Below are 26,906 nucleotides of genomic sequence, written 5' to 3' on the forward strand. Positions count from 1 at the left end.
TGTGAAAGACACGAAGATTTTATAAATGTGTGCAATCCAGAAGGGCTGAAGGAAAATTTGGGATTGCTGAAGGAAACCAAAAAGATTATATCAATAATACAATTAATAGGGTATATGAGAGACATATTTTTAAAATAAATATTCTCTATACAAAACAAAGCATGCTTCAAACAAATACAAAATATTTATTACACAAAAATGTCATAACTGACAAACTGCCAATTTGTTAAACATAGAAAAAGTACTAACATTTCATAACTCTGAACAAAAACCACTTTACCTTTTTGTTACTCAAGCTAACTTAACTCCAAGTTACAAAAGTTACAAAATTTTGGTTTAAAAAATGTCATTGTATGATTGTTCCAATTTATTTTGCTATGCTATGACAAAAACAAAATCTCTTTGAAATGTTTTGAGTATTTAAATAATGTTTGTAACATTAACTTATTTAAATAACTTTTACATCAATAATAGGCCAACACATATATTAAATACCTTCGTGGTAGAAGCAGGAATACTAATGACAAAGCCTCATGAAACTTAATACCTCTCAATTCACAATATAGCACAATAATCAATCTGACTAGGCTATTTATATTTAAAGAACACAGTTAGTCACTTTCTCCCTGGTATAACTTAGTATGTTAACATTCTTATCAACTGAGTAGCAATTTCATTATCTCATACTCTTCTCTGTATTCCTTGTCTCCAGGTTGGAATAGCCCTAAGGAGAAAAAGAGAAAAGCGATTGTAAATATATAGGAAATTAAAAAGAAAAAAACCCTATCTGATTAAATGCTAACTTTAAAAAATATATATAAAACCTACCCTGCATGTTGTTTGTCTGGTTCATATGGGCATGTAGGTTTGCAACCCTCATTTATTTCTTGCTCTAGCTCTCAAACTGATTGAATGACAAACCAATCAGTTAATCTACTTATTAATCTATCAATCTTTCATTCATTCTTTTTCAATACTACTCTTCTTATAAAAATAAATATTAACGTGAAAAAGGCAGAAAATGGCATCTACTAACATGAATGTAATATCTAATAGGGCATTGGGTACTACTTGTACTTTATTGATTTATTTATTTTTTTGAGATGGAGTCTCACTCTGTTACCCAGGTGGCACAATGTTGGCTCACCATAACCTCTGCCTCCCAAGTTCAAGTGATTCTCCTGCTTCGGCCTCCTGAGTAGCTGGGACTACAGGTGCACACCACCATGACCGGCTAATTTTTTTTGTATTTTTAGTAGAGATGGGGTTTCACTATGTTGGCCAGGCTGGTCTCGAACTCCTGACCTCATGATCCGCCCTCCTTGGCCTCTCAAAGTGCTGGGATTACAGGCATGAGCCACTGCACCCGACCTACTTTTACTTTTATCTACTGTTTATTTTTAAATAAAAGTGACCTGAAAGGCAAATGTATATATATATTTTTCATATATATGAAAAAATATGTATATTTATATATATTATATATACTTATATATTATATAAATATGTTATATATTTATGTAAAAAGATTTAGGTAAAAAACATTTATTATATATACTTATACATTATATATATATTTTCATATATATGAAAAATATAATTTACACACAGTAAGTGCATAAAATATAAACATGCAGCAATTAAATTACTAAATGAACACCAATTCTTTTTCTTACCTATGTGGGATATGTAGAAGTGGCCCAGAGCCTGTTGGTCCTATCTTTTTGGTTCGTTCTTCCCAACCTTTCGTGGGTTTGTAAAGCCTAGAGGGATCTCTACTAACATTGTTTTCAACCTGTAATCAGAAGTAAAATAGTACCAGTTAATTATACAAACTCAGTTTGTACTAGTAAGTAAGTAAAAGGCTTAGTGCAGTTTTAAAATACATAAAACTATTAATAACCTCAGTAAACTTCTCATTGGGCTCATATAGCCAAAGGAAAATTTAGACTACATCGATCTATTCATAAACTGTTAGTTTATTTCTTTTAGTTCTATTATTTTATTCTATTCTTATTTTTCTATTTCTATTATGAGAGAAATGTAATGCAGCTAAGTATGCTAGTGATATAGCCAGACAACAAATTTAGGATAAGTAACTACCAATAAGTCTTCTGTTTTATTGATGAGGGTCACCAACATCTTCAGCTCTGAGTACTACAAGAGATTAGGCAATGCTCATAGCTGCCATTATCTAAAATAGAGGTTCATATAGAAAAAATTTTTTAAACGACAAGTAGGGGGAACAATAATTCAGAGTGAAAGAAAACGGTGCTCATAAGGTAAAATGACAGAATTCAAATAATGGTTGCTTAAATTGTACCAAGTTATGCTTGCTACTATGTAAATAAGTATGAAATTTAAAGTAGATGTTATAGAAATAAGATCAGATATAAAGGAAATAGATTTGATGTCAGTATCCTTACAAATCAAGGAAATAGGATAATAACAATAAAAATAATCTCAGTGCAGAGTACCTTTTCTTTTAATTTTGCCAGTCTTCTTTGTTTTTGTGCCTTTTCATCTTCCTTTGCCTGTCTATCTAGAATTTTCAATTCAAGTTTATGTAAATCCTTAAAAAAAAAAAACCCATAGCATTAAGATATCATTTGAACTAGAATTTGTTCAAAATTTAGTTTTCACAAGTAAAATTAAATTACCTTACCTATCAATATTCCTTCATTATTAACTCTTTCCAACAAAGGCTAAGAGCTTTATTTTCTCTGAATATAAACGTTAACACATGCACATCCTTTCTGTATTACTTTATTTTAGGCATCTCTTGTTTTACTTTAAGGTTCAACCTAAAACTCTCTTTTAATAAGTGAGTTAAGCCCATTTTCATTCATCAATGCAAGTATGTCTGATTTCAGATCTCTCTTATTATTTTATATTTTCTGTTTTATGGGTTTTATTTTTTCTTTTATTACATGTCCTGCTTATTTTGGGGGTGTATGAGAAGGAATGGGAACTTTTGTTACTTAGGAAGATTTTTAAAAGAAATGAACTAAAATTTTCAGTATTAATGTGCTTTGTCTGTATTTTTGTCTGTTATTTTTCTTTATACCTCCCTTAGTTTTTGCTTTACAAATGTTGCTGCTATGTATTTTGATGCACATAACAATTCATAAGTTATATCTCATTTGCATGCTTTTTCATTTTAAAGTCCCCTTCCTTGTCTTAATACTTTTTGGAATGAATTCTGCCAGTGCGTCTTTATTAGCATTTTTCTTGTATATGTTTGTCTAAAATCACCTTTAATTTGACCACCCAGCAATAATCTCGATTCCTTTAAGTAGACAAGTATCTACAATGCACCTAACTCTAGGGTACAGGGATGCTCAAAAAAACACACCACTAACGCAAACACACCACTAATGCCCTCATGTAGTCTACATTATGGTGGGTAAATGAACAAATAAGCAAGTCATCAATATGGTAAAGCCCGGCAGTTTGGCAAAGAAGACAAATCACTCAGCCTTGCCTATGGCTACCTTTCTAGTCTCATCATCTGTTGGTTCCCCTCTCCTGCCTAATGCCTTAAGAATATTGAAGTGTTAATAGTTTCCATCACAAACCATACTGTTTCACTCCTTCAAGCTGCTATTCACGCTGTTGCCTCTGCTAGGAAGGACCTCATCTTTCCTTCCCTTCAAGAGTCAACCTAAGTATTACCTGTTCTCTGCCACTCATAGCTGTGGTAGTGTCCCTCCGTATACTCCCTCCTAAGTACTCTGTCCATACCTCAATCACCACACTCTTTAACACATTATGCTGGAATCTCCTACTTCCACATATCTTTCCCACTAGACTATAACCTACTAGAAATTAGGTAGCATGGCTTACTCATTTTGGTATACTAATGCTATATACAGGTTCAATATACAAGTACTCAATTTTTGCTGAACTGAATTTGGAAGTAATACCTCCATGTGTAGCATTTAAAAATTATTTAGGAGATAGATTTACTCACTCTTTCTTGAAATCTGGAAATTTCATCAGCAGCAGTTTTCCTTTTTTCTGCCTTTTCTGCCTTTTCCCTTATCTCCTTTTCAAGCCTCAAAAATTCTTCCTGTTCTTTCTTCTGCTGGGTATAACTTTCTAGTAGTAATTTTAACTTAAACTGGCGCTGGCGTTCTTTCTGACGTTTTTTCTCTTTCTCTTCCTCTTCTTTTAAGTGGGAAGCATATTTCATTGACATTTCTATACTTTTCTGTTTCTTCCAAGCTTCAACTGCCAATTTCTGTTTCTTTCTTTGTTCTTCTTTTTGCTTTTGATTATCTTCTTGTTTATTATGAAAAAGCATAGGTGTGTTGTTTGCCTTTTCGTTTAACTTGAAAATTTCCTCCCTTTTTTGCTGCTTTTTAGTTTTCCAACTCTGAATCGACTAAATGATTTTTTTTAAAAAAGAAAGCAAAAGAAAAAAGTTTTTTAAGAGCCAAAAGTATTTTCAAAGACATCAATTCCATCTTTCTAGAAAAAATATTGATTGCAGGATGCTGGATGCTTAGGTTTTTCAGCTTTGTTTTGTTTTTAACCAATGCAATTTTTTTCTACTTCTGTTTTTTAAAAATTACTGTCTCTTAAAACTGTGAATAATGGGTTATCCTTTTGGCCTTCCTCTTTCTCTCTTAGTCACCAGGTTCACAAGGACAACAACTCATGAACTATCCTTCTCCTCTTTACCTTTTTTTTTTTTTTTTTTTTGAGACGGAGTTTCGCTCTTGTTGCGCAGGCTGGAGTGCAGTCGCACAATCTCAGCTCACTGCAACCTCTGCCTCCCAGGTTCAAGAGATTCTCCCGTCTCAGCCTCCCAAGAAGCCAGGATTATAGGCCCCAGCCACTATGTCCGGCTAATTTTGTTGTATTTTTAGTACAGATGGTGTTTCATCATGTTGGCCAGGCTGGTCTTGAACTCCTGACCTCAGATGATTCACCCACCTTGGCCTCCCAAATTGCTGGGATTACAGGTGTGAGCCACCGCGCCGGGCCTACCTGCTTCTTTTATTTTCATGGGCAACATCCCTTTCCTCTAATCATCTCATTTCTGCTTCCAAATTCTCTTTCTAGGCTTAGAATACTTTCTAAGTGATCTTTATCTGGTCAAATATCAGAAGAATTAAGAGTAGGGTGGTTAAGAACATGAGTGCTGAAGCCAGACTATTTGGGACCAAATCCTGGCTTTGCCATTTACTAGGTGTAGCGTTGGATGAGCCACTAAACTTCTCTGTCCTCATTTTGCTCATCTACCTGGTAGGTAGTATTTCTTAAACAGTGTTGTTACGAAGATTAAATGAGTTAGCATCTGGCACATGGTCCTTCCTAGGTATGTATAAATAAATAAATAAAACAGCACAATAGCTACAGAGCTGTCTTTACATATGGGTATGTAAAAATTATTTCAAATTCTAGCAGGCTTCTCCATGCCATTTAGGGCATATTCCAAGTCAAGAAACTATTTCCTCATCTTTCCTTATGGTGTATCATTCATTCTACTCAATAAATCCTTATGGTATGTATATATACTATATACAAGGCAATGTGATAGGAACAATGAAACAATGTTAAAGCTACACCAAATGCCATCTAGTACAGTGCTACTCAAAATACCAGTCTGCAAAAATATCAGGAATTTGTGTCAAAAGGCAAATCAATGCACTGCTTCTTCCAATGTGAAAATTTTCTATGGAAAAAAAAAAGCCAACTGAACTAAACAGTGTTCACTGCATAGTTAATTCTGGTACAACCATTTTATCCCACTGTAAACCAGTAACAGTTTGCAAACCCATATTTAGTCCATGGACCAAGTCTGAGCAGCACTGTTCTAGATGAAATTCAACATGGGCATACCACGACACATCATATAAAAGGTGTAAGTGTTAGTGAAATCCTGAGGGAAGCTACTTATGTTTGGGTGGGCAAGGAGGAGGCAACATCCGATCTGGGCCAATTTTGATAAGCTGGGATTGGAGGGGGAAAGAAAGAATGGAGGTTTCAGAAAGTGAGAACAAGATAAGCAAGGGCATTCAGGCCAGAAAGTTCAGCGCATGTCTGAAAATGTCAGTATAATATCTTCACTTATTAACAACACATGATATATTAAAGGAAGTGGGAGATAAAAATGGTAAATTTCCTACTCAACATCTTAAAACTCCCTAGATTTAAAACTGAACTCCTGATATTTTCCTCCAAACTTCCCTTTCTTCCTCCAACATGCCCTACTTCAGTAAATGGCACCTCCACTTTCACAAACCCTTCTATCTCACCCCTACATCCTGCTCATATACTATCAAACTGATGACATATCAGTCATCAAATACCAGGAAATAGAGCAGATGGGAACAAGGAGAATAAGCTAGAATCCGAGGGGTTTACTTTTATCACAAGAAGCAGTGTGTCTGTTTCTGTTTCCTAAAGAGGTGGTTTTCATTAGCAGAATAAACTAGAGGACTTGGTAAAGCATAGATTTCTGGGGCCTACCCTCACAGTTCTAATCAGGTCTGGAGTTGGAGCCTGCTAAGTTCTAATAAGGTCCCAGGTGATGCTGATTTTGCTGGACTAGGGACCACTTTGAGAATCCCATGTTTTCAGTATCCTGGGGAAAAAAGCCCAAATGACTTATGTTTCAAACATTTTTCTTAAAACCTGAAAAGTCAATTTCCCTACATTCAATTTATTGCTGGAGGGAGGGAAGGGAATGACAAGAACAACAAAAATGCAGCTACTCCCTCTAAAACTTTAGACTAAACATGGACTCAATTATTTCTTTAATACTCCTTAGGTATGCCATCTATGGAATAAACACAATTTTTTTATTAAACCAGGTAAGTCAAACTTCATCACCACTGAACTCTACAAAAAAAAACCAAAAATGACTCTGATTTACTGTGGTTCTCAACTAGGGGCTATTTCTCCCCTCCAGTGGATATCTGGCTAGAGACATTTTTGGTAATCATAGTTAAGGAGATATTATAAGCATCTACTCACTGGAAACCAGGGATGCCATCCTATAATGCACAGAACAGGCCCCCACAACAAAGAATTATCTAGCTCCAAATGTCAATAGTATCAAGGTTAAGAAATATTGATCTAATGCAAAGCCAGAGTAATAGTTTTGTAAAAATGGACATTTTTAGGTCTCTGCCACAATCACGTGTTGTTTTATTTTCTGGGGTAGCTAACATTTTGAGTCTTTAAAATAAACAATATGGTTGAAGTTTAAAAATCTCAAAGAAATGTTTAATAGTCAAAGCATTTTTTCTACTGCCTCTTGATATTTCCATAAAAACAATGTGGCCTTTGCTGGTAAGATGACTTTTTTCAAAAGTCTCAGTGGATCTGGATTGCTCACATTTCTGAAAAGTGGATACAGAGGATTGGACCCATAATCAGAGGCTTTTTGTCCCATTGTGTTATTTTTGAGGGAGACATATTTGGCTATGAGGAAGTGCAAATGTCGTTCTATTAAATGGGTAAAATAACTTTCTTTTTTCATTTTTATTTTTTTCTTGAGACTAGGTCTCGCTCAGGCTAGAGTGCAATGGTGCAATCACAGCTCACTGTAGCCTCAACCTCCTAGGCTCAAGCAATCCTCCCACCTCCACTTCCCAAGTAGCTGGGACCACAGGTCCCACCATGCCCAGCTAATTTTTTTGTATTTTTTGTAGAGACGGGGCTTTGCCATGTTGCTCAGGCTAGTCTCGATCTCCTGAGCTCAAGCGATCCATCCGCCTTAACCTCACAAAGTGCTGGGATTACAGGTGTAAGTCACTGTGCCTGGCCAAAATTACTTAACTTCAATGCCTCAGTTTCATCTTCTATTAGATTGTGGGGGGAGGGGAACTATAAACACACTTCATGGGATTGCTGTAAAGTTAATGAGACATGTTAAGTGTTCAGTACAGTGCCTAGGACATAGAAACACAGAATGAATAATAGCTATTGTAATTATTACCTCTTTTTTTCTTTCTTCTAGAGCCAGAAACTTTTGATACCATTTCTCATGCTGTTGAACTTCATCTTGTGTTTTTCCAGGAAGGTGTTCTAGAACTTCTTCCATAAATGTTGGCTTCCCTTTATGTTTGTTTCTCACCTTTACAAAGTTCTGGTGATCATAATCATCCCAGCCACCTTGTCGCCCTCCTGTTTGCTGAAGGAATTTTTCAAAATCTAGTACCTCTTCTGGAAGAGTACTTGGTGTTACTTTGTCTACAGGAACTTTGCTTGAGATTGCTCTGAAAGCTTTCTCTGTTTCTGAATTACCCAAAGCCCATGTGTCAATTTTTCTTGATATGGCACTCAACTCATTATTAGTTGTCTTCTCTTCTTTAATTAGCTCTTCATATCTAAAATTTTAAAAATAAAGTTTGAATAAGAAGACAATCCATATTAACCCTTCATTTTCCATCAAATTTAAGATACCTGACTCTTTATATCATCTTCTCCACTTAACATTATTAACATTTATAAATCTAAGCCTTAAAAGGGTCTCCTCAGAGATTAAAAACAATCTTTCAAATTCTTATTTGGGAATTTTATAGTAACTAAATATGAATAAAATTTCACTTTAAATATGAAAAGCCACCTAAACCCAAAAACAAGAAAGATATTATATTGCTTTTGTGTAAGACTCAAATACATAATAACAGAATGCATTATATACAAAAACCTAGTGGGGCCAGTTATTAAAAAAAAAGTCAATAATTTTATATTAAAACGAGTTTAAAACATACATCAACCTCTGCTCTTCTTTAAAAGTGTTAATTGCATTTTCAATTTCTTCCATCATTTCTCTGAGCTTCTCAACAACTGTAAAAGAAACACGGAGAATTATTTTGTGTCATTTTCCCATATGGCTAAAAGTTAAATATTAGGAAGAAAAAGTGGAGTGTTCCCCTAATTTTAAAACATTTCTTAGCCTAAGGCATAAGAAAGCTGTGCTCAAAAGTGAATTTTTATGATTGCAATTTTTTCTGATTACAGATTTTTTCCCTATACACTCATATCATAATTATCTCCATTTTAGAGCTGAGGAAATGAAATCTCAGAGATATCAAGTAACTTGCCTAAAATTACATAGCTAACAAATGAAAGATCAAGGGTTTGACACAACACCTGTCTGATTCCTAAGTCCATACACCCTGAGCCCTTTAATTTATTGCTTTGATTCTCAGGAATGAATGTTACATTAAGCAAGGAGGTAGGAATATAATTTGTGGGATTTTTTTCTAAACACTAGCATTTGTCGTAAATCTGTTTAACCTTTCCTTATGCATTAGAAATGCCTCTCAAAGATAATTATTTCAAAAAGCAAATGAAGGGAAAACACTGGATAGGATTAAGGAACTCAATCTTTTTTCCCCTTAATTAGCTGTTTTTAAACCTTTCTATAACACAGATTTCCCAGTCCTGTAAATGACACTACTATGTGTTCTGCCTACCTTATAATTTGTAAGGATTTGATAATACTTTAACGGATACACACAGAAATGCCCAATTATAGTTCTCCACTGCAAACTTACTAAAGCCTAACTGATAGAGTTTAGCTCCATTAATAAATTGATTAAGTCCTAACCAATAAAGTAGAGCTCCATCAATGCCAAATAGAAAATACTAACACGTAAGAAAGATTATATTTAAATTCACTTACAATCAGGTGTAGGCTTCACATCTTTTAACTGATGCTGCAGTTTCTTTACATTGTTATGTATTTTGGCCAATTGTTGCTGGATTTTTGCTCCTATAAGGAAGAAGTATGCCCTTGAAAATAATTCTGTGACAAATGTGGTTATAATTCAGGATTCTACATGTAAGACTGATCACTGTTAGTAAAAGCCTAGAGCAATTAAATAAAGAACAAAAGATAGTTATTTATGTCAAAACATTAATACTTTAAGTACCTTTGCTGTAAATAAAGCATTTTTCAATATCTTCCAATATTGAAAAGCATAATGGGTTAAGTCTTACTATAACCTGTGCTAAGGAAATGTCTTTTTTTCTCCCTCTGTGTAGATTGAGTTATTGGACATTGTTTTAGATGTAAATATTAGCAGTTTCAGCATTGTTTTGTTCTTTAATAGTGTTTCGTTTCTTTTTAATTTGTTATAATTTATGGAAATAGAATTTCATGTTAACTGTATTGTGGGAATATTAAAACTATCTAATTCTGTGAATACTGAGAAATTTCCCATTGAGAATTAATTTCATCCAACCAAATCCTCTAGGAAAGGGGCAGGTGATATTCATTGATATCACTGTCACGGCCCTGAGGAGGTGCCTCTGGTATCATTCAGTGGTATACTGTGCCACAGGTTGCCAAGCTCAACCAAAGGACCAGCCTGGAGTAAAATATTAGGCCCACAATAAAGCCTAAAAAGTAAGTGAGAGTCTCAACGATGTTTTCAAATCATCTTTATCAGCATGAAGGATTCTTCTTTCATATTTTCTTTTCTGAAACATTAATCTTACTTTAATATTTACTAAATTACTAGGCTAATGTCAAAACATTCACATTCCTATAATAGTAATATTATTATTTTATCATCTTAGGGTACTTTATACACCCTCCTCTTTTTTGTTTTTGCAACTTTTCCACAAATGAGCAAGAAGCATCAAAGGCTCTGTACAAAAGTCCTTAAAAGTAATTATTTTTTTTTGGCCGGGCGCGGTGGCTCAAGCCTGTAATCCCAGCACTTTGGGAGGCCGAGACGGGCGGATCATGAGGTCAGGAGATCGAGACCATCCTGGCTAACACGGCGAAACCCCGTCTCTACTAAAAAAAACCAAAAAACTAGCCGAGCGAGGTGGCGGGCGCCTGTAGTCCCAGCTACTCGGGAGGCTGAGGCAGGAGAATGGCGTAAACCCGGGAGGCGGAGCTTGCAGTGAGCTGAGATCCGGCCACTGCACTCCAGCCTGGGCGACAGAGCGAGACTCCGTCTCAAAAAAAAAAAAAAAAAAAGTAATTATTTTTTAAGAAAAAGTTTACGTATAGGTTTGCAGTCAGTGTGAATATCCAAAATAAACCTCTTAATATGTATATGACAACTTTGGCTTGTTCCATGTTTTTCATTAAAATTCAAGAATTCCATAAAGGCAGAAACTTTTTGTAATTTGCTTTGTAGGGTCTTACTGTTGAACTTTAGGTCAAGAAACTTCTCTAGTACTTAGGAAAGTGTTTTTTGTTTTATTTTAGCTTTAGTTTGATCAGCTACCAAAATATCACTACAGGGCTGATAATCTTTTTATCTTATTTATTCATTTGGATATATAGACAAATCATTTAAGTACAGTATGACATAAATGCAGGCTAAAATTGTGGCATGATATTTGAGGTAAGGAATAGGTATTTCTACTGCTTAGCTGTAATATATGAAGGGAAAACTTCTCCACCTTCATACTAAGACAAGCATTCTTTACTCTCCTAGACAGGAAAAACATAAAGTGTTACTAAATAAGAGCAAAACTGTAGAACAAAGGGAAATAGATTGGTACAAATCAAGTTGCCATAATAAAGGGAAAATCAAGTGAACTAAAATTTGCACAAAATTTTACTTATTGGCATTACTGAGACATAGAAAAATCAGCCTCCCGGTTGTCTACAAAATAACTGAGGGAAATAAAGAAATATTGAATCAGGGGTGTCTAGGTTTTTCAATGTATCAAAGAGAAGAGATAACTAGAAATCTGGTGTTTATATTAGGTCCTGCTGTCATTCCAATAAAAGAAGGAAAATTACTTCTGCCACTGCTTGACAAAGGATAACTTTTTAAAGTAGTGTAATATTTTCTTTTAAAAAATGGTGTAACCTTATATTCTGAAAGAAAAAAATCACTAGGAATTTATTTTAATTGATAAGGGAGTATCATGAGCAGTCTCATCTCTTCACAGTGTCTTAATATTTTATAAAGCTTAGTTATTTGATAACCATTATTTTTCCTTTAAGAAATGCTAAGCAGCTTTTTTATTATAAAGATTTTACAACATACACAATCTAACACTACAATGAAACAAGTATTCTCAGAATTCTTTAAAGGTAACATTTAGTACACTATTGACAATGATTAATATTCATAACAAACAAAAGAACATAGTCATGTACAATCTATCTATAAGGTGCGTTTTTATGTATTATCTCATCAGATGCACAGTACGGCTCTCCTGAGGTACAAGTTTTAGAATGTAGACAAGGAAACTCAGGTTTATGCAATTATTTGACTTGATCACTTCATACAACTACTAATTATAGCTTTGAATCTGTTGATGCTTACTGAATCCAGGGCTCAGTCAACAATGCCAGGGTAATGAGCTAACATCAGACAGCCCAGAAATCACTCTGCTTTTAAAAAATTATAATAGCATTTGCTGGTTTGTCAACCAAAAATATCCCCCAAATCCTCTTTTTCTTGTTAAATTTGAAGAAATATACAACAGAAAACAATCCAGTTAGTATGACTAAATAGTGACGTGAAAGAATAAACACATGTCCCTAAAAGACAAATTTTACCAAATAAAATATAGAGAATATAACACAGTTAATACAGAACTGACTCTATAGAGAACACAACACAGTCAATGCACAAAGACAAAGCACAGGGTAAAACTACAACTTTATATCGCTTAACAGTTTTTAGTTCATCAGAAACTCAACTTACTTTCTGTTTTCCTGCTGTTAATTAATTTATTTTCCAATTCTTCTAGCATACTATGCTCAATTCTGAAGTCACTTTTTTGGTTGTAGAAATGACTGTGTTTATCTTTTTCCATGTTAATTACTCTTTAGGAAAAGAAACAAATAGTATAAATATGATTTAAATATATTTTTAATAGCTTAAAATATGAAGACACTTGATAATCAGTATTTTACATTTGGATTAATTCATGTATAGAATAAAATTAATTACTTTGGTTAATATGGCTAAGGAGTCAAAACATTAGTCAAAATAATTGCTGGAAGAGTTAATTTCAATCAAAAACAGCTATAATTTGAACTGCTATTTCAATCATAAAATGATAATTTAAGAAAATGTGGATATACATTTGCTTTGAAAATGCGTAAGCTTTTGATTATTGATTCAAACTCAATCTCACTGGAGCCTGAAAATGGCCATTACTGCTGATGACTGCTTTCAATAGTAGATGCTGTTAATTTTGTAACCTCAGCCGAGATGGTTAACCTCTCCCAGTATGAACCTCCTCATCACTAAAATGTGAATAATAACAGCTCTCCACTATCTAATAGGTCTATTATTCACATCAAATGAGATAATATATGTGGGAGATCTCTGTACAGTACAAGTATACTATGGAAATGCAAGTTATTAATATTATTAATACAACTAAAACTTCAAGAGACTAACCATCTACAAAGACAGGAAATTTCGTGTATTTAATGACTACTGTCTACATTTACTTCAGAGCTTCTTTCAGCACGTCTCTGCCCCTTGGATTTAGTCTATCTACCAGTAAGTTCTCGTTGTTAGTTTGCACCCTAAGAGAAAACAAAAACAAAATAAAGCACTACTGAGAAACTTTTTTGATTGGGCAAAGAAATTAATTTTCAAATTACTTTTTTTTTTTTTTTTTTTGAGACAAGGTCTGGCTCTGTCACCCAGGCTGGAGTGCCACGGTACCATCTTAGCTCACTGCAGCCTTGACCTCCCTGGCTCAAGCAATCCTCCAACCTCAGTCTCCCGAGTAGCAGGGACTACAAGGGCGCATCACCATGCCCTGCTAATTTTTTTTTTTGGTAGATAACAGGGTTTTGCCATGTTGCCCCAACTGGTCTTGAACTCCTGAGCTCAAGTGATCTGCCCACCTCAGCCTCCCAAAGTGCGTGAGCCATCATGCCCAGAAAAAATTAATTTTCTTAACGTGTTTCTTTCTCCCAGAAGGTCGAAATTAATGTGAATATTTCTCCACTAATCTTGGATTTAATAAGTGGTGGAGCATCTCTGGCCATTGACTTAATTCACACAACCTGAGAGGCAACTATACCAGTTTCCCAATCTTTTCCACTTTGCCACACATAGATAATTTTTTTTTTTGAAATGGAGTCTCGCTGGTGAACAGCACTGGTTAGTAAGAATGATGACTTTCAGAGTGGCTGGAGCCAGCCTAGGAGTCCCTCAGACACCATTTATTAAGCATGTAACCTACGGAAAGATGTTTATCCTCTATGATCCTCAACATCCTCATTTGTAAAATGGAAGAAGAACAATTTAAATATATGATGTTTGTCATTTATAAAACACTTTCATACATATATAATAAAAAAACATAACAACTATTCACTTCCTCAAAAACATTTACCAGGCGTTTAGTTATAAAGTGAAAATAGATTGTCTGTTATTTGTTATACAAAATCTAAAGAAACAGCTATTTTATTTCCCTTGAAATACACAGATTCAAAATTGTAAAAATAAAACTGAAATTACTCTACTTACAATTAACTTTATATTAAATAGCCTATTATTTGTCCATTTCATACCTCCCATCTTTCTCTTGTTATATTTGACAGGCTAGTGATTACAATTTTATAACTTAATGTGAGACTAGGTAGGGTAGAATTAATTTTTTATTGTCCATTATAAAATGGCTAGTAATGTTATTTGAAGATAATATTCTTATACTTACTGATTCTTAAATTTTTCTGCTGTGCGTACGAATTCTGCTTTCTTAGTCTGATTAACTTTCTGCTTCCAGTTTTGAAGATGAAAAGGACGAATTCCACCTGAAGTACTAAAACAGCCATCACTCTGCATTGAGAACAAGAAAAACTTAACAGTAATGAAAATAGTAAAACATAAATGTGGAATTTTTTCAGAGAGATAAAATGTCAATAGTTGAGTTTCTTGAAGGATAATTTTGGGGCCAATCTTATTTAACTCTTAGAAGTACATTTGTGGAAGAAGGAATATCTATCAAATGAAGGAATATCTATCTTAAAATGCTACACGGAGTAAGAAAGGTTAAATATCCCAGGATTATTTGCAAAATACTCTAATTCATTCAGTTGGTCATTTAATAAGTATGTATTGAACACTACGAAGTGACATGGGCTGCATTAGACACTAGGGAAAAAATCATGATCTATAATAATATGGCCCCTGTCTGAAGCTCTAGGGAGGAAAAACAGATTTAAAGAGAGAAGAGTAAACCAGCAATAAAATGAAAACTCCACCAGCTGCAATAAGTGCTATTAAGAAAATAAATATTAGGGCTCAGATGGAGAAAGCAGAGCAAGGGTTTGCTTTTTCAGTTACAATAGTCACAGGTCTATTTGAGGGGATGACTTTAAGGAAGATTGAAGGCAGCTATGACAGGAGCAGTAGGAAAGTGTGTTCTAAGCAAAGGGATCTACATGTGCAAAAGCCCTAGAGCATGAAAGACTTTGCTGAGTTCAAGCAGAGAAAGGCCAATTGTGACATGAGATTAGTAACGGTGCGATCTTGGTAGGAGATGAAAGTAGAGAGGCAGGTACATGCCAGATCATACAGACATTTTAGGTCACTGAGGGGGTCTGGATTTTATTGAAGTGTTTTGAGCAGGGAAAAGCCATGACACATTTAATTCTTTAAGAACAATTTTCTGGCTATTTTTTTGGAGAATAAATTAATGGGAGGTGTGGGGGTGGAGTGAGCCAAGACTGGAAGCAGGAGGATCAATGAGGTACCTAGTACAGCTATAGAGACAAGGAATGACAGTGTCCAGGACTACTGAGCTGATAGAAAATAAAAGAAGACTCAATATATTTTGGAGGTATCACCGAGAGGGATTGCTGAGCAACATAAATGGGTTGTGGGGGATGAGGGGAAAAGGAAACAAGGCTTTAAATTTCCAGGAACAAAAAAGAATAAAGTAGTAAATCTAAATCTAGGAAATATATTTTAAGTCAAAATGTAATCCACATACCATAAAATATGTCTGTTTGAAGTGTACAATTCAGTAGTTTTTAGTGCATTCACAAAGTTGTGCAACCATCATGACTATCCAGTTTCAGAATATTTTCATCATACCAAAAAGAAACCTCATACCTATTAGAGGTCACTCCCCATTCCCCTTCCTTCCAGCTCCTGGCAACCATTAATCTACTTTCTGACTCTATGGATTTGCATATTCTGGAGAATTTATATAAATGGGCTCGTACAATGTGTAGCCTTGTCTGACTTCTTTCACTTCACGTGATGTTTTCAAGATTCATCCATGTTGTACCATGAATCAATACTCCATTCCTTCTTATGGCTGAATAATACTCCATTATATGGGTCTACCACATTTTGTTTATCTACTCATCAGTCGCTAGCTGATGGACAATTGGGCTGTTTCCATTATTTGGCCAAATTAATCTGAACATTTGTGTACATGTTTTAATGTGAATATATGTCTTCAATTCTCTTCATTATATAACTAGCAGCAGCATTTCTGGATCATAAAGTAATTATTATTATTTTTTTTTACTTTCCCATTTTAAAAAATTGGGTGGCATAGCGGGGCCTGGTGGTTCATGCCTCTAATTTCAGCACTTTGGGAGGCCAAGGTGGGAGAACAGCTTGAGCTGAGGAGTTTGAGACCAGACTGGGCAACATAGCAAGATCTTGTCTGTATAAAAATTTAAAAAAGAAAAAAAAATTAAGCCAGGCATGGTGGTATGAGGCCACCAGGAGGCCACCTCAGGAGGCTGAGGTGGGAGGATCACTTGAGTCCAGGAGATCAAGGCTGCAGTAAGCCATGACCACAAAACTGCACTCCAGCCTGGGGGGACAGGGCAACACGCTGTCTCAACAATAACAACAACAACAAAAGGATTGCCCTTTTATTGTTGAGTTGGAAGCATTCTTTATAAACTGGATGTAAAAGTCCCTTATTAGACATGATTTGTAAATATTTCCCCCCATTTTCTGAGTTGTCTTTTCACTTTCTTGATAATGCCTTTGAAGCCCAAAAGTTTTAAACTTTTTAAAGAATTGCCAGACTGTTTTCCACAGTGGCTGCACCATTTTACATTCCCACCAGCAATGTATGGGGGTTTCAATTTCTCCACAAACTCACCAATAACTGTTATTATCTGTCTTTTTTATTACAGTCATCTTAATGGGTATGAAGTGATTTCTCACAGTGGTTCTGACTAGTCCATAATGACTAACGATGTTGAGCATTTTTTTCATGTGCTTATTGGCCTCTTATTTTAACGAATGTCTACTTAAATCCTTTCCCTTTTAAAAAATTTGGTTATTTGTCTGTTTATTGTTGAATTGTAACAGTTATTTACATATGTTACTCAACTTTTACGGGAGGCTACTGTTTTGAACAGAGCTCCTGCAGTAGGCCCCAACAGACCAGACAAAATAAAAATAGTCACTCATGCTAAGTGCCACATGATCAAAATGAAACTTTGAGGAAATAGGTAGATTTTCCGAATTGAGCAATTTTTCCTGAAAACAAGAGATGCACAGCAACCAATCAGAAAGGGTCCAGTCAACCTGAGTCTGAGTAATAAGAAAAGCCTCTCTGCTTTTACCTTCGTAAGTTACCTGAAGTAAACTGATGTTAACCAATCCTCTTTCTTTTTTCTTTCTTTCTTTTCTTTTCTTTCTTTCTTTTTTAATTAAAGTGGTTAGGGTCTTCTTATGTTGCCCATGTTGGACTCCTGGGCTCAAATGATCCTCTTGTCTTGATCCTGCTTAGTCTCAGAGTAGTTGAGACTATAGGCACATGCTACTGTGCTCAACTCCAATCTGCTTTTTTCTTTTTTCTTCGAAATATTCTTTCATAATTGAGATTTTATTGTTGTGTTGAAAATCGGTACACACACATTTCAATTTGCAAACATTTTTAATATAAGTACCAAAAATCTAAAATGTCATGTTTTTCCTACCCCACTCCCCGCAGATGGAGTTTTGCTCTTGTCATCCAGGCTGGAGTGCACTGGTGCCATCTTGGCTCACTGCAACCTCTGCCTCCTGAGTTCAAGCGATTCTCCTGCCTCAGCCTCCTGAGTAGCTGGGATTACAGGCGCCCACAACCATGTCCGGCTAATTTTTGTATTTTTAGTAGAGACAGGGTTTTGCCATGTTGGCCAGGCTGGTCTCAAACTCCTGAACTCAGGTGATCTGCCTGCCTCGGCCTCCCAAAGTACTGGGATTACAGGCATTAGCCACCGCACCCAGCCACCATGTACTTTTAGAGGTTATTCCAGGGACTTTCCAGCTTAAATTTGGAGGGAAATTTTCCTTAAGAGGCGATCAAGTACCAGTATCTTCACATGTTGATAAGCTGTTAAATACATCCCAGCAACTCACAATTTAATACCATATACACTACATACTCTAATTTTCAATCTTTCACAACACACTAACAATGTTATTAGGAAAATATAGGACTACCATAACCAAAGGTGTCACAGAGTGCACACAATTCTGACGGGGAAAGCCATGATCAAAGAGTGGTTTTTATAAGGAAACAATTCTACTAAAAAAGAACACGGGAATGGAAGTAATTTAAAATCTTCAAGACATTAAATGCAGGACCGTGACTCCATATTGTCATTTAGTATGCTTAGTATTAGAGGATATAAGAACTAACCCCCTATCTACGGAATGTTAAGCTGACACTCAAGACAGTCAAAGCCTCCCATAATTCAATATTCCACACTATTTTCTGGTTGTACCAAAAAATAAACAACCAGTGAATGATTTCACCTCTTAAAGCATTTACACTTAAAAAATAGGATGAGGTGGGATTCCCTCCTTCTTAAAAATGTTCCCTGAGTGACTAAAAAACTTGCATTTACAAGATAGTTGATAAAAATATTCCTCTGGATTGTACAAGGAGCGAGACGGGGACTACTAAAACACAGTAGATGATATTAATCAGACTTGGCTATTTTTTTTTTTACCCAAACTCATTTTATCGCCAGACAGACTTGGCTTCTTTCCCTCAGCCTTCATCGAAGGCAGGACTCTCCTGGGTTTTAGTTTCTTCGTTTTCTGCAGGTAAGTCTTCTTCAGTTTCTTGGTTAGCCACTTTGGCCAGTTTTCCTTTTGCTCCCCTTTTGCCTTTGGTTTCCCTTTTGTGTCTGAAGATTTATCCTTTCATGACCGCCTTTTTTGGCTTCATTTCTGCTTTTGTAGGAGCAGGTTTAGATGACAATTGCACGAATCTCCTCTTGGGCTCTTCCTTCACTTCCCCTTCTGCTGGACTCACCTTCCAGTTGGGCTTCTTGTCAGCAGGAAAGGCGCCTGTCCGGTGCTCAGTGCTTACAAGCCGTGGTGTGCCAGCCTCTATGGAGCCGGGCTACCTGGCTGTTGCCACTCCTCCTGCCACCTCAGCGGCTGAAAGCCCCACTTTTTTCTATTGTTTCTGGGTTTTTTGTTCCTACTTTACAGAACCCACTGTTCTGTCACGCCCTGTGGAAATTCTTACCTATTTTGTAGAATGGGATGCTGCCCCAATTCATGAATTGCAAATAAAAGCCTATTCGATCTAAATTGAACTAAATTTGTTGTAACTTTGTTCAACATATATTTTAGATGTAAGAACCTTATCAACATATAATTAGCAAGCATTTTCTCACATTCTATGACTTATCTCTTAACTTTCTTAATAATGTTCTTTTGCAGCGGCGTAATCCTGGTTCACTGCAACCTCTACCTCCACCTCCCCGGTTCAAGTGATCCTCCTGCCTCAGCCTCCTGAGTAGCTAGGACCACAAGCACATACCATCACGCATGGCTAATTTTTGTATTTTTAGTAGGGGTAGGGTTTTGCAACGTTGGCCGGGCTGGTCTCGAACTAGCCTCAAGTCATCTGCCCGCCTGGGCCTCCCAAAGTGCTGGGATTACAGGCATGAACCACTGCACCTGGCCTGAAGCACAAAAGGTTTTTAATTTTGATGGAATCCAACGTATCTATTTGGTCTTTGGCTGCTTGTGCTTTAGGTGTCATACAGGGGAAACTACTGACTGACCAAAGGTCATGAAGACTCATGCCTGTGTTTTATTCTAAGAGTTTTTTAGACCTACATTTGGTCTTTGATCAGATTAGATATGTTAAAATATGGCGTGAGGTAGTTCAGCTTCTGTAAGTGGTTATTCAATTGTCCAAACATTTGTTGAAAAGACTGTTCTTTTTTTTTTTTTTTTGAGACGGAGTCTAGCTCTGTCGCCCAGGCTGGAGTGCAGTGGCCGGATCTCAGCTCACTGCAAGCTCTGCCTCCCGGGTTTACGCCATTCTCCTGCCTCAGCCTCCTGCCTCTCCTACTACAGGTGCCCACCACCTCGCCCAGATAGTTTTTTTGTATTTTTTAGTAGAGACGGGGTTTCACTGCGTTAGGCAGGATGGTCTCGATCTCCTGACCTCGTGATCTGCCCATCTTGGCCTCCCAAAGTGCTGGGATTGCAGGCCTGGGCCACCGCACCCGGCCGACTGTTCTTTTCTTACTGAATTGTCTTGGCACCCTTTTGAAAATCAACTGCCCATAAATCTGTGGGTTTATGTCTTGTCTCTCACTGATCTATATGTCTGTTGTCTATCCCTATGCCAGTACCACAGTTTGATTACTATGGCTTTGAAGGTAAATTCTGAAATTAACAAGTGTAAGTCCTTCAACATTGTTCTTCTTTTTCAAGACTGTTTTGGCTATTTTCCGTGCCTTGCATTTTCCATATTAATTTTAAGATCAGCATGTACATTTCTTCAAAATAATTTTTAAAAGGCAGCTAAGATCTTTATAGAGATTGCACTGAATCTGTAAATCAATTTGGGGAGTACTGCCATCTTAATAAAATGAAGTCTTCAAAATCATAAACAGTAAGTATTCATTTATATATGTCTCCTTTAATTTTTTTGAATAATTTTTATAGGTTTTAGAGCATAAGTTTTATGCTTCTTTTGTTAAATTCATCCCTATGTATTTTAATCTTTGTGATACTATTATAAATGGTATTTTTTTCTTAATTTCATTTTTGAATTGTCCATTGCTAGTGTATAGAAATACAACTGACTTTTGTATATTGATCTTGTATTCTGCAACCCTGCTGTACTTTTTTTATTAGTTTTCTAGTAAGTTTTTGTGTGTGTGTGTGGATTCCTTAGAATTTTTAATATATATTAGGTCATCTGTGAGTAAGTATCATGTTACATCTTCCTTTCCAATATGAATGCTTTTTATTTCCTCTTCTTGCCTAATTGCCCTAGTTAGAACTTACAGTGAGTAAAGCGGTAAGAGTGGATAATTTTGTCTTGTTCCTGATCATATGGAGACAGCCTTCCATATTTTATCATTACACATTATGTTACTTAATGATGCTGCTATCAGGTTGAGAAAGTTCTCTTCTACTGACAGTTTGTTGACTGGAAAATCTGAGTTGATCTATCTTCATGAAAGGGTGTTGGATTTTGTCAATTGCTTTTCTGCTTCTATTGGGATGATGTGGTTTTGCCCTTTATTCTATTCATATGTTGTATTATATTAGTTGATTTTCATATATTAAACCAACATTGCATGTCTGGAATAAATTGCAATTGATCATGGTGTATAATCCTTTTCATGTTTTTAGATATGTTTGCTCATATTTTGTTATTTTTACATCTGTATTTATAACAGATACTACTCTGTATTTTTTGTGTGTGTGTGATGTTTTTGTTTGATTTTGGTATCAGGGTAATAATGGCCTTACAGAATGAGAAATGTTCATTAAAATGTTCCTTCCTCCTCTATTTTCTGAAAAACATTTGTTACAAACAAAAATACATTTATGCTGACTTTCATATTTACCTATATATTTGCAGTACTCTAGTCACATTATTCTTCATGTGGATTTAAGTTACTGTCTAGTGTCCTTTTATTTTAGCTTGAAGGACTCCTTTTAATGTAGGGCAATTATGCTAATGATAAATTATTTTGGCTCTTGTTTGCCTCAGTATGTCTTAAATTCTCCTTCATTCTTATAGAATAATTTTGCTGTACAAAGAACAACTGGTTGGCAGTCTTTTTCTATTTTATGTCATCCCTCTGCCTTTTGGCGTCCATGGTTTCTGATGTGAAATCAGCTGTTAATCTTATTGAGGAATTCCTTATATGTAATGAATTGCTTCTTTCTTGGTGCTTTCAAAACATTTTGTCTATATTTATTGGCATGTTTATTATGATGTGTCTAGATATGAATTTCTATGAGTTTATTCTATTTAGAGTTCATTGAGCTCCATCCATATGTAGGTTAATGTTTTTCATCAAATTTGTGAAGTCTTCTGTTTTATTTCCTCAAATATCTATTTCCTCCTTTTTTCTCTCTTTCCTTTCTTTCTGGGACTCTCATTATGCACATGGTAGTATGCTTAATGGTATCTCACAGATCTCAGACTCTGTTCATTTTTCTTCATTCTTTTCTTCTCTCTGTTCTTCAGTCTGGATAATCTGAATGGACCTATCTTCAAGTTTGCTGATACTTTCTTCTGCCAGCTTAATTCTGGTGTTGAGTCTCTCTAGCGACGTTTTCATTTGAAGTTCCTATATTTTTTAACTCCAGAATTTCTACTTGATTCTTTTTTAAATGTTTGATTTGTTTAAAGATTTCTATTTGATGAGACCTCATTCCCACATTTTCTCTTAGTTCTTTAGACATGGTTTCCTTTAGTTCTTTGAACATATTTAAATAACTGTTTTGAAGTCTTTGTCTAGTATGTCCAATAGCCAGTATTACTCAGAAAGAGTTCCTTTTTACTGTTTTCCCCATGTGTGAACCATACCTTCTTGCCATGTTTCATAATTTTGTTAAAGACTGGACATACAAAATAATATAATGTGACAACTCTAAAAATGAGATTTTCTCTCCTTACCAGGGTTTGTTTTGTTGCTGTTTGTTTGGTCACTTTCCTAAATGAATTCTGTAAAGTCTGTAGTCTTTGTCAGGTGTGGCAGTGAAATCTCTGGTTGATTAGTTCAGTTGTCAGCCAATAATTGGTCAGAGATTTCCTTAGATGCATTGAACCACTGTGTGTCCTAGTGTTTGCTACCTTTGGGAAAGGGGGTCTGTATGCATGCTGAAGCATACCTCCTACATGCAGGCAGGCAGTTTACAACCCTACCTTAGTCTTTACTTTCTGCCAGCACAGTGCTTCAAAGCCAAACAAGGATGAGGACTGAGAGCTTTCTTAGGTCTTTCCTGGTGTCTCCTATTGCTGCTGTAACGAACTCACCACAAGTTAGTTTACCACAAATGCAGTGGCTTAAACAACAGAAATTTATTCCCTTATAGTTCTGGAGGTCTAGTCTAAAATCAAAGTGTGAACCTGGAGGACATTATGGTAAGTGAAACAAGCCAGACACAGATATGCAAATCCTGTATAATCTTACTTAGACTGCACATGGAATCTAATATAGAGTAGAACAACAGTTGCCAGAGGCTGGTGGGAGGGCAAGGAAAGAAATAGGAAGTTGGTCAAATGGTGCAAAGTTTCAGATAGACAGGAGGAATATGTTGGGATCTACTACACAGTAGGTTAACCATAGTCAATAATGATGTTATTGTGTGTCTCAAAATAACAGAGTAAATTTCAAATGTTTCACCAGAAAAAATAAGTGAGGTGATAGATATGTTAATTATTAGCCTGGTTTAATCATTCCACATTGTATACATATATCAAAGCATCATATTGAACCCCATAAAGTATATAATTATGATTTGTCAATTAAAAATAATGTTAATTAAAACAAAGGTGTTAATAGGGCTACATTCCTTCTGGAAGCTTCAGGGAAGAATCCACCCTCTTACCTTTTATTTCCAGCATCTAGAGCCACCTTCATTCCTTGGCTAATGGCCCCTTCCTCACATTACTCCATCCTCATCCTTCCATCATCACATCTCCTACTTCTGACTCTGATCTTCCCACGTCTCTCTTATAAGGACCTTTCTGATTACACCAGATCCACTCAGATAATTAAGATATTTAATTTATCTTAATCACATCTGCAAAGTCCCTTTTACTATGTAAGATTACACAGTCACAGGTGAAAACAGTTATCATTGAAGGGTTATTTCATGCAACCAAGGAACATAAAATTCAGGTCATCAGAGGGAAGGTCCTTAGAAACAAAACAGAAGATAGGGCCTTAAGGTGGTATAAAACCAGCATCACACTAATGTGATGCTGTTAGAGATACTTCAAAAAAGTCATAATTCAGCAACTCCAATAATCAAGAGAACAACTGGGAACAAGAGGGAAATGACATTGGAGAGGTGGATAGAGATTTGTGGTCTTCAGATTTGAAAGGGAATAGCTAAGAGGGTTATGAATAAATAATATACAAATACTAAAAAGCATAGATAGAAAAGTAACACACTTTTCATAGTAAGTGAGGAATTTATGAGATTCCACGCCCTGAGGATATTGTAAAATAAAATACAATATAAAATAGTTTCAAAACTTCAGAGATAATTACTCCAAAGTAATTTAAAGAAACTGTGATGGACTGAATTGTGTTCCCTCAAAATTCCTATGTAGAAGGTCTGATCCCCAAATAACTCTATCTGGAGATAGGGCCTTTAGGTTAAATGAGGTCATTAAGGTGGGGACCTAATTTGATAGAACTGGTGACCCTATAAGAAGAGATGCCAGAGATCTCTTTCTCTCCTCTTGTAAGAGAGAAAAGACTACGTGAGGACACAGTGAGAAGGTGGCTGCCTACAGGCCAGGAAGAGAGGCCTCACCAGAAACCAACCCTAAGGGCAACTTGATCTTGAACTTCTAGCTTCTAGAACTGTGAGAAAATAAACTTTTGTTGTTTTAGCCACCAAGTCTGTAGTATTTTGTTATAGAAGCCCTAGCTGACAGGAACTTTAGATATTTTGGTAGACATCTCTAGTATCATGAGATTGCCATCAGGAAAATTATCTCTTCTCAAGAAAATACTAGTTGGTTTCAGTGTTAAAGTCAGTAGGAATATCTGTTCATTTAATCATATGACAGATATTCAAGTTCAGTGTCAGGCTGTAGAATTTTTGTGTATAGGTATGTGTGTGTGGTATGCTGGGGGAAGTACAAAGATGGGTAACATGTAAACTCCTAAACATTATCACAATATAGCATGCAGTAATTCTGTTTTTTTTTTTTTTTTTTTTAAGAAAAAGCCCAAACACATGTGAAGAATTCTACCTAATTATGCTGAGGTAGATTGTCAACAATGAGGCTCTGCTTTCCCTACTAAAGTGGTAAGAAAGTATACACCACGGTTCTCAATCTCAGCACTACTGACTTTTGGACCAGATGATTTTTTGTTGTAGGTGGCTGTTCTCTGGCATCTATCCATTAGATGCTAGCAGCCCCTCAACACCCCCCTGCTCCCCACTCTGACAGCCAAATATGTCTCCAAACATTGCTAGATATCCTCTAGGTGATTGATAAAATGGCTGAAAGAGCTCCACAGGTGATCTGATCCAACCCCTGAGGAGGCAAACACCACAAAAGTGTGCACCAATAACAACATTAGGCAACTTGCAAGAAATGCAGATCACAAGATAAAACATTGCTACAAGAATTTAGAGAACAAATGATGGAGAAACCCAGCAACATGGGGTCACACATTTTTTTAAGCATAGTACTTAAAAATACTTTATGTATTTTTATATATTTTATATTTTTTCCTGAGATACTTGGGCCAGAGTTAGAATAATAAAGAGAATTATAGAGGATGTGTGAGAAAATTTTCCGTAGGTGGAATTTCCTGAAGGTCTACGAGTAAAGACACTGTATTTCCTTAAAGGAGGAAAAAGATGGAACCTGTCCTCAGCTCCTGACAGCCTTCCTTCAGGTTTATATTGATCCACAAATTATTTAGTAAGTGCATACTATAGTCCAAGCACTACACAACAGGCATAGTTCTTGGTGCTGGGAATACAATAAAGAATAAAATTTCCAATACTTTCTGCCCTCATGGAGCTTACATTCTCATGGGGGTGCGAGGAAGGGTGAGGGTGTGAGGAGAAGCATAAACAATAGAAATAAAATATGTAATGTAATATATAAGTGCTATGGGGAAAAATAAAACCAGAAACAGGGACTGGGTGTGCCGCTTAAGGGGATTCAGTTGAGAGAGATCATGGAAAGTCTCGTTGAGCTGATAACATCTGAACAAAGATACCTGGTCCTCACCACCTAGAAAGGGTCCTAAGCCGATCACCGGAAACACCTCTGCCTCCGACCATCCCATATTGTCTTTCTCCTTGTGTTCCCAGCGCCGGTACAGTAACACAGCTGCCACCAATTACTGAGCACAGAGTCCCCCTCCAACCAAGCACTGTGCCAGGGGCTCCCCAGACATAACGTTAATCCAAAGCTCGGGAGGTGCATGTTACTATTCCCAATTTTTAGAGAAGAAAGTGAGTCTCCGAGAGCATATGTTCTTATCACGCGGCTAGGAAGCGGCAGAGCCGGGTTCCCACCCAGGTCTTCCTCGACTCCGAAACCACATGGAGGCGGCTCTGCAAAAGCTGTTAAACGCACAAGCCAACAAAGAGCAACGCCCGGCGCGTGCCAGGCCCCGAGCAGGGGAGGCGAACGCCGCGCCTCCCGCCTCCCGCTGGCGCTGCAGAAGGCACCTGTTCAGACAGGGCCTGCAGCCCCTCGACCCCACGCCTGCTGCCACAGCAGCTCTCTGTTCTCCCGGATTTACCTGTTGAGGCGCTGGCGTTGCTCCCATGCCGGTCCCGGTGGCCGCGCCCGCCCCTGCCACAGCCCCGGCTACCGCGGTGGCCGCAGCCGCTACCACAACCGTCGTCAGTGCGGCCATGTTTACCCGCCGAGCTGCTCGGGCCGCGGCAGCCACCGGCGCCTGGGGATTCGTGGCCGGCGCACCTCGGCCTCTGCAGACCGCTCCCTGCGCTGCGGGCTTGGCCGGGATGCAGGGCGGGGAC

At 36.6% G+C, this 26,906-nt stretch overlaps 1 protein-coding gene and 1 pseudogene across 3 annotated transcripts; both read right to left on the bottom strand.

Moving 5' to 3' along the window:
• CCDC112 (coiled-coil domain containing 112) lies at positions 1–26,906 on the bottom strand. 3 transcript variants are annotated; one of them, XM_005557541.5, is made up of 10 exons: positions 26,666–26,906; positions 14,632–14,753; positions 12,651–12,772; positions 9,650–9,739; positions 8,733–8,808; positions 7,955–8,345; positions 3,974–4,387; positions 2,478–2,573; positions 1,677–1,795; positions 1–724 (listed from the first exon to the last, which is right to left on the bottom strand). In XM_005557541.5, the coding sequence occupies exons 1-10, from the start codon at positions 26,780–26,782 to the stop codon at positions 682–684; spliced, it is 1,590 nt and encodes a 529-aa protein (XP_005557598.2). In that variant the 5' UTR covers positions 26,783–26,906; the 3' UTR covers positions 1–681. The 3 variants fall into 3 exon arrangements, with proteins under 3 accessions (XP_005557598.2, XP_005557599.2, XP_065402727.1); XM_005557542.5 differs by lacking the exon at positions 2,478–2,573; XM_065546655.2 differs by lacking the exons at positions 14,632–14,753; positions 26,666–26,906 and adding an exon at positions 13,356–13,486.
• LOC123574107 (non-histone chromosomal protein HMG-14 pseudogene) lies at positions 18,765–26,203 on the bottom strand (annotated as a pseudogene).

Source organism: Macaca fascicularis, chromosome 6 (assembly GCF_037993035.2).
Source record: "Macaca fascicularis isolate 582-1 chromosome 6, T2T-MFA8v1.1".
Classification (NCBI taxonomy): domain Eukaryota; kingdom Metazoa; phylum Chordata; class Mammalia; order Primates; family Cercopithecidae; genus Macaca; species Macaca fascicularis.

Excerpts from the sequence above, each read along its gene's own strand:
- CCDC112 (XM_005557541.5), bottom strand. The coding sequence starts at position 26,782 with ATGGCCGCACTGACGACGGTTGTGGTAGCGGCTGCGGCCACCGCGGTA. Across the intron at positions 14,754-26,665 it reads CAACGCCAGCGCCTCAACAG|AGTGATGGCTGTTTTAGTAC; the intron begins GTAAATCCGGGA and ends TTCTCAATGCAG. Across the intron at positions 8,346-8,732 it reads AAAGAAGAGCAGAGGTTGAT|ATATGAAGAGCTAATTAAAG; the intron begins GTATGTTTTAAA and ends TTAAAATTTTAG.